Here is an 8,914-nt window from a genome sequence, read left to right as displayed (position 1 = left end):
GGTGTGTAAGAAAGGAGAAGAAGTGCCTAAGTTTCACTGCCCCAAGCTTTCCAGAACCCCTCGAGGTGTAATATTTTAGTCATGAATTGAAAGAAAGGCCTGATAATGATGGGTTATGGTGCGGTGAAGCTGTGAGCCTACATTAGTGGATAAGTACATACGCCACATAATGTTCACAACTTCAACAATGAAAACAGTTCCACAAATATGACTGCATCTGGCAATTGCTCAAGTAATTATCACCTTCAAAAGGATTGTTTGCTACTGTACATATTGTGGGATAGAGACAGAACTAGCCACATTCCTTTTAGCATGAAACAACTTTCCACATCTGTGAGCGTGATGTTTGTCACCACATTGCTACATGACTTTGTGCATTAGAATGCTTCGCACTGGGCACACATGCATGTACACATGCATGACTAATGCAGCAACCTGCATTAAATGTATAGATAACTCGTACAATAGAGCAAAATCTCTTATGGTTGATAAATTCCTGCTATTTCACGTTATATTTTGTAATACAGCCCAAATACAGTACGTACTTTGTTGCCTTCAATCGGGCTTCCATGAGCTTGTAAAGTGACACACTTCACTGCCGATTTTCTCGGGAGCCCTCCGCTGCAGGCTCGCAGTAATCAGCTGACTATCTGTAACATAGCCAGGGGCTGAGTCAAGCAGCAGTTCACCTCCTTCTCTTGTCATTAACAAAGTGGGCATCAGTCTTTCACATTACAGGAAGCCTCATTCTCTGGCCTCTGAATAGATCTGTCTCCAGTGTTACCAGTTAATTGGTTCTGGCGCCATTGTAGCATTCAAGGTAGTCATTTAGGTGCATTACAGGCGGAGGTTCTGAGGCCTTAGGAAGCTCAGGGTGGGGCGGGGAGTGGGGGTGATGGTAATAAGATAATTTGGATCTGAGTCAAAATGTTATTACGTTGAGTGTGCATGTGTCAGTTGTTTACAGCATGTCCTGCTGGTCTGACAAGTTAGTAGTCTCACCGAGAAGAATGTAATTTAACTGAGTGTGCAGTACTATGTGCAGTTTTGGATGTGTGTAGATGAGAGATGTGTTGTACAAAGCAGAACTGAGTATCAGTGAAATCACATCATGACTCTATTGCAGTGACGTGCGGTGAGGTTGACAGCTGGTGAGGCACTGACTCTTTTACAGTCAGATTTACAAATACAAATGAACCGTTAACAAACTGTCTGTTTTTTTATTATTTATTCAACATCAGATTCGAACGGCAAAAGGGCCTACAACACACACCAGCTGACAAATATTAACATTTATTATATTTTATGGTTAACTTTTTTTTTCTTTTCAAGATTGACAGGGGAGGCTCTGCCTCACCTGCCTCCCCTGACCGCACGTCACTGCTCTACTGTGTTTATAAAATTGTGTGATCCAAGTCAATTCAAACACACAAAATTTAGGAAAAATAGTTAACGAAGTTTATGTTTGCAATGTTTACACGTTTTATAGTTGATATTTTAAATAATACTAAGATCATGCTACTGATCAGTCATGTCACCCACCCTTTGTGGGCTATGGAGGTTAAATTAGTAAATTAATTCCTGGTTGGATAACCAAAAAATAAAAAGCACAGAAACATCAGTTTAAGTCCCCAATTTAGCCTTTATAAGCAATATATAAACAACTAATAATTTAAAACATACTAAACTATTGCCTAGCTATTGCACAATTTCACAATTTAAGTGTTTATGAATGTACAAAATTTGTCAACTTTGCATACAAAAAGGTTTTATTACAAAATAGTTTTACCACACTGTCAGTCATTATCTGGCTATACACCAGCCTCCATTTGTTTGCCCACAAATAGATGAATTAACTTACATTTACATTATAATGAGCAATTTGTTAAAAGTTTATTTACTTTGTCTGTAATTGCTAAATAGAAAAATGTTACCCATTAAATTAAATAGACAGCTATGGTTGTCCTGGTGGTCTACAATACTGACCATCTATTTTATATTCCAAAGTCACAAATTGGATTTAAAGGGCTTTACAAACAATATACAGAACAACATCCCCAGTCTTTAAATCCCTGATTCAGTTAAGCCAGTTAAGTCTTTCTTGTACAATCATCATTATACCAGCAAAATAAAAAAAAAAGATTGAAAAGTTCATGAATGTTTAATTTATGCACAGTTGAAATCTGAATTGAGCTTTATGGCCTGTAATGTGAATGTAGCCTACAGAGGAGGTCAGAATGTTAAAAAAGGGAAGAAAGCAGCAAAATTCAAGCGAAGCCGCCAACCACAACTGTATAGAGTTACATATAGTATATTTACTGTACAAACTGAAACAGTACTGCAAAGCCACTAATCTCCATAATGTAACTTGTCTCATTTTACAAATTAGTTTCTCAGCTTTGTACCAAGTACAGTACTACAGATAGTAAACTTTGCTGGTGTGATGGCATGCATGACTGTTTTAATGGGAATGTAAATAGTGTGTGAGTGCAGCCCAGGCTGCTGATTATCCCAACCAAACATTCCACCACTTCAAAGCTTGTGCTGTAATTACAATGCTCTGAGGTGTGCCCGACCCACACAACCAGAGGCTTCTCGAGCTTCTCTGTCACACACACACACAAACAGGCACATATTGTACTGTACGAACAGCCACACACACACACACAAACATGTTCAGACAAATTGCTTTAGCTATTATCAGGCTTAAATGATATTATGGAAAAAGGGAAGTGGGATGTGTGGGTAATTTTGCTACACCCAGGAGAGCACCCCTGTCATTTCTACCCCCCGCTTCCTTTTTTCTTTTTCTTGCAAAATCCTTTGCCTAAAATATATTTAACATAATGCAATATTATACTTATATCAGTTCAGTCACATTTAAACTGTATCTAGAACACCACCTCGGGTATGATATTTGAGTTGAACTTGACTTTGTTTATAGATGTGATGCAATAGAGGCTGTACCCTGTATTGGTGCCAGATGGGTTGTGTTTTCTAAATAAACCAGTTAAATAAATGCCAGCGGTTAATGTAATAAGAATATCTGCAACTGGCAGTTTTACTCTTGTAATGGGGTTCAAAGAAATATTGTGGCGTGCCTGTTTTTGTCACCTTTTTCCACGATGGACACAGACTTGTAAACGGGAATCAGTCTGACTAAAATGTTTTTTTATTGCCAATGAGATCAAACATAATGAAAAAGTAGAAAATAAAGAGGGTTTGGACAGACTGAAGGAGACAAAGACAAAATTTAAAAAAAGAAAGGATGTAAGAAAGGAATCGAGGGTTATTAGGATGATAGACATCAGGGAAGTGCATGAATAAAGTTTTTATGAGGAAAGAAAGTTAAAAAAGGTAAATCAGAGACACAGACATGTAGAAATAAAAGGATGAAAGAATGAAGGAAGACTAGTGATGCATCTTCATCTACTGCATTTTAAAGTTAGCAGGCACAGCAGAGTGCAAGGAAGAAGACAGGAGGGAGGAAATGAAGAAACATGCCACTGACATTCAACCAAGAATGAATTCTGTGAATAATGACTGACAAGGTGCCTGTGGGGCATGCAGGCACGGTGGGGATCCTGCACAGAGCTGCCAGAAAAAAGGCAACAGTTTCTCCCTTGAGGAGTCAGTCGTTTCATCTGGCCGCTCACTGGCGCCTTCACAAGCCTCCGATTGTCTGTGAAATAACTCCACTTTAATAAGACAGCAGCCTCCTGGGAACTGGGTCCTGCTGCACAGCCTGACATAGCTATTCAGGCCTGTTGGCTACACTTTAAAACGGAGGAAAAAATGGAGCATTTACTGTATGCATGTCTAAATCTAACCTCAGTGATAACTGAAAAATACAGTGTGCTTTTTAAAGAATGGTTATATTGAAAAATAAGTCATGTAAATTTCTCTTTTTCTCTCTAAAGTTATTATGCGAGATTTTTCCTTCAGTGAGTTTTAAGGAAAACAAATCACAAGGAAGCTTATTGTTGAGGGACTGGAACCTGTAAAATTGTAGTTCTGCACCACAGACTGTGTATGGACACGCATACAAACACACTCTCTCACTGTCTCTATTGGCAGATTATGACTGTGAGTAGGAGCTTGTAATGTGAAACTGTGATTAATTATCATTCAGAAACTGAATGGTTCCAATTAGCAATCAGTAGTGTTAAATATGAGCAATTAGGCAAATAAATACTTAACCTAGCATTGTCAACAGATCTTTTTTTTCCTAGCTAAACTACTGGAAAGCTTGTAAAGTAGGGCACTTCCATTTGATAAAATTAGAATTTGGGGGAAATTACAAGTTACTTCATAAAAATCACAATGAGGTACTTCATGTCTAATGTGTGTAAAGAATGGGACTGAATCATAGGACAAGATGATGAATGATTCGGCTACAGACATGGAGAAAGATATGTGAATGTCTCATCTAGTTTTCAGACACCAGCTGGACTGATCTGATGAGTCTAAAAAAAAAATCTATAATTTAGCTAAGTAATATAGTCTGTAATTTGAGTGTGACGCCCTTCTTTTAATGCTGGACTGCCATAGCACACAACAGCATTATGAGTTACAACTGGAAAGTCCCAATAAAGGGAGCAACAGACAAATAGAAGGGATAAATTAAGAAGAAAGTGGATCACTGTTTCATCATGGGTATAATTCTCCATGATTATCCACATGGGGCCTGTGTTTACACATCAAGTCTCATGAGATTACAGTTAGAGTTAATCCATTACTGAAGCTTAGCATGTGATAGTGTTGAGGCAACGCTATTATTTTTGAAGCACATTTCCTCCAATTCACTAGAGGCAACAAGAGAGCCTCTAAAAACCTACAGACCTGTAAAGCTTTATTTCCACACACATCTGGAAATGTATTACTTTGTTATAAAAACTGAACAGCTGTTAGAACACTCCTATAGGAGAAGTGACAGACCCTGCCAAAATAATCTAATATTTCTTCTTGGATAAATATAATTGAGTAAAGATGAAATTAAAAACTAAATTGTTTACTTTCACCTGCATAAGAAGTATTGTATATCTCCTGGATCTACCTCTGTGACGAGTGAGGGATTGTGTTGATTTCAAGCACTCCGCGTAACTTTCTAAATCAGATAATCCAAAAACAAAAAAAAAAAATGACCTCATGCACTTCGAAGTGCTTAGAGGTCACCAATATTAACAAGAATAATAATGACAAGAAGAAAAAGAAGAACTTTATTGGACCTTATGCTCTGCATCACTCAACTCAAAACGAATGTGTTTTGTGTCCGATTGTCCCTGAAGGCAACATCTGCCCACTCATAAACATTTCGGACGGCAGTGATTGGTCAAAGTTGAGCTGTGTCAACGTGCGTCGTCACACTCCCACGTACTACTTGACAGCTCCATAACATTGCGCTCGCAACTTTGTTCCGTCCGCTTGGGTTTCACCTGTTTAGATGAGAACAGGAGGAAAGATGGCGTCTCAGGAGCCTTTTAACGATTTGAGGTGCAGCTCGCCCGAGGAGGACAGTAACCGTACGGACTTGACAGAGCGGACAGCGGAGGAAAAGACATCCCCCGTGGTGCGTCGGTGTCACCCGTTCAGCGTGGAGGCGCTCATGTCCGAGAGGAAGATGGACAGCCGCGGCGGAGAGTCCACCCGCTGTAAACTGGAGGGGGGGTCGGTTGCAGTGTCTTCCACAGGTTTAAACGCTTTGTATCAGTGTCGAGAGGCGTGCAGCCCTCCCGGGAGAAGCAGAAGGAGTTTAACGGTTGTACCTTCGTCGCCGGTAAAATCCGAGGCATCAGAGCCCGAAGACTGCGCACCCTGGGTCAGCAACAGTACGTTTTCCACACAGCCGCGTAGGTTCATCCCACACTCATGAAATTCATATGGTTTTGTAGATTATTTAACTCTTTTTTCCTGCTGCCTACGATATTAAAGCCACTACTAGTCAAGCTAGAACAAGTCAGCAGACCGTAGATGACATGTTTTCTCAAGTTGTGTAGTTTAATGGAATATGATTCTTCATAAGACGTGCTGCAGTAATGTCTCCTGTTGGACCGACTTAAAGACAAAGTAGATAAAACCAGGATGCTGCTGAACTTCACACCAGTGAAAATTTGCCTAGGCTATAAGATAAAAGTGAGTCCTGATATCCAGCTTTCAACTTTAAGTTAAAGGACCTATAGCCATCTGATCAGAGTATAACCTACAAGAAGGATCCTAAATCCACAATAAAATCATAACTGTAACATCAAATGGATCAATACAAACTACAAAGTGACTCCTTATTCTAAACTCCTTATTGTTTCTTTTCCCAGGTCACCTCAATCCTGCTTGTCAGCTGAGGAAACACAAAACCAACCGAAAGCCCCGTACTCCCTTCACCACATCTCAGCTCCTAGCCCTGGAGAGGAAGTTCAGGCAGAAGCAATACCTGTCCATCGCCGAGCGGGCCGAGTTCTCCTCCTCCTTGACCCTGACAGAGACCCAGGTGAAGATTTGGTTCCAGAATCGCCGTGCAAAAGCCAAGAGGCTCCAAGAGGCAGAGCTGGAAAAACTCAAGATGGCTGCTGATGCCAAGACTGCCCCCTGCCTCTGGAGCTTTACACCCTGGCCTTACAGTACCGCTGTCCCTAGGCACGATGTCACTGTACAGACAGTCATACTCTGCCTATCACCACCACCATGACAGACCCATACTCCCCATTTCTCCGTTAGGACTGTATGCTGCGCCCCTGGGCTACAGTATGTACCATTTATCATAACTGTGGAAATATCACTGACTTTGATGAAATGTGTTTCAGTACATTTTCAAGGATTCCCAGGAATGGACATGGAGGTTAAAAAAAAACATACACATCACTGTTTATATGTGCTTGAATCAACTTTGCAAGCACTTCAAGTCAAATTTTTCCCAGTGAGGATTTAAAAATAATAATAAATTGTCCTCTTGCCCCCTTTGGACTGCCTGTTTACATGACTTGTCTATATGAGGAGGGGTGTTACTGTCCAGCTGTTTATACTTGTTATTTTTTTGCTTCTGCAATAATTGAGCTGGACAAGGACATGCACTGGGAACGATAATACTCACTACAACTTTTCCTCGGAGCCTTGCTACTCATCTGATACAGTGCCTCGTGTTCAAAAGAGCCTTCATATTAAGACACTTAGTACACTTACGTGGATAAATGAGTGTTTCAGCAACTCAGGCCAAATAAAACATGTCACTAAAGCATTCTTTTAATCTCCGTTCTACAAAAGTGATCTGCCTTGACAGATACAAAATTCAGGTTTGTGGGGTCTTCAAGGCAGCTTGACCTACCAAACAATGAAGAGTTTATGTTGTAATTAAAACTTTGTTCACATTTTATTATAGCAAACACTTTTTCACTCCATTTCATTTATAGAGCCTATAATATAGTGCTGGAAATATATGAATGCCTAATGTTTTGTATTTATGATCTATGATATAGTGTAAAATGTTTGACCAAAGTTGTATTTATATTGTTTGTTCCTTTGAAAGGGTTGTGCTATGCAAGTTTTACACCAATGTTTTATCATTCAAATGAACAAAACAAAGCCTTTAAGACAGTTTACTTTAAATAAATGACATTTAATTATGTGTACAAAATTAAGGAGTAATATGTAAACGCGTGCAGCTACATTCTCCAATCACCTTTCAAAAGAAGTCGTATTCAAAGTGAATCCAACCAACAGTTGTTGTTCTTTAGCTTGCTGCAGATACAGCTGCTCTTTGCGCATGTGTGAGTTTGTGTGCTCTAACCCTGTGTCTGGGTTTCCCATCAGAAAGTCGTCAGTTCAAGGCAATGTTTGACAAACCATAAATGATACCCATAAACTATACAACTTCACAGATAGTTTTCATCATTTACCGCACAGGTCAACCCCCCCCCCCCTCTTTTCCAAAGCTGAAATACACTTTTATAATGATGCTTTGTTTATACAGAAATACATTCTGTTGTCCTCCTGACAGTCATTATCTCTGTATTTATGACTGAGGTATTCAAGTTTCAAGTTTATTCAAGTTTCACTAGCATTCCCGACAGTAGCGTGAGAGCTAACAACAGCATTTATCTCTATAATAGGTGGGTGGGTTGACATCTGGGGATAAACAACTATCATTTTAACTTCTGTTTTAATCATTAGACTATTAAATCTGTCTAGCATCTAGCAGCAACATTTACTGTTTAACTGAAAATCGGCTATAATAATCTTTCATTTTGGTGTTAATTAGCATTATTGTCGTATGTTTGTTAGAGGAATCGTCACTCATTTGTTACTGCTTTTTTTATATCAGAGTCATGGTCTTCTTGTCTCATTAAACTTAATAGTAATAACCGCTGCTGATTAAGATTTGAATTAGCCAGAATTCTGCCGGGCTCCTCCGGCTTGACACCAGTTTTTACAGAGCTACGGGGTGATTGCATGTGGGGCTGCCAAAGGTTAATGTTGTGGCTATAAGAGCAGCTTACACCTTCTGTGTGACTTTGTTGTTGAGGAGGAACTCATGTCTGGGCAGCGGCAGTGTATTTACAAGGTTCCCCTTTAATCAGAACAAGGTAGAAGCTGGGTAGGCAGACAGGGAAGTGGAAAGCAAAGGGAGTACACAGACTAGCAATCACCCTAATGAAATGCACATTGGCAGGGCAGAGTCTGTTGTGAAACATCCAGTTAGTGCTATTTACTGCAGTATTTACTCAGTTGTGAATTCAGTCTTTTTGTTTGGAGGGTTGTCAGTGACCCTGGGGATCATTCCTTGCCTGACAGGTATTAGACATGTGCTTGTCTCCTACCTCCTCTAGTGGCTGTTTGTAATATAGCATTATGGGAAAAGCTTTCCTTTTCTCCATCAAATTGGTTCGAGTTAGACACTGGGAAACAAAACACAAAAACACTCTTT

At 39.7% G+C, this 8,914-nt stretch overlaps 1 protein-coding gene across 1 annotated transcript; it reads left to right on the top strand.

Moving 5' to 3' along the window:
- The first annotated feature begins 5,328 nt into the window (after nt 1-5,328).
- msx2b (muscle segment homeobox 2b) lies at nt 5,329-8,049 on the top strand. The gene is given in 3 exon segments (XM_020599863.1): nt 5,329-5,828; nt 6,312-6,583; nt 6,585-8,049. Coding segments are annotated over 3 exon segments (831 nt in total). The 5' UTR covers nt 5,329-5,443; the 3' UTR covers nt 6,759-8,049.
- Nucleotides 8,050-8,914: the final 865 nt, after the last annotated feature.

This window comes from Monopterus albus, unplaced genomic scaffold, assembly GCF_001952655.1.
Source record: "Monopterus albus unplaced genomic scaffold, M_albus_1.0 scaffold42.1, whole genome shotgun sequence".
NCBI lineage: Eukaryota > Metazoa > Chordata > Actinopteri > Synbranchiformes > Synbranchidae > Monopterus > Monopterus albus.
Note: the sequence above shows the minus strand (reverse complement) of the source record. Positions and strands in the feature narration are given on the sequence as shown.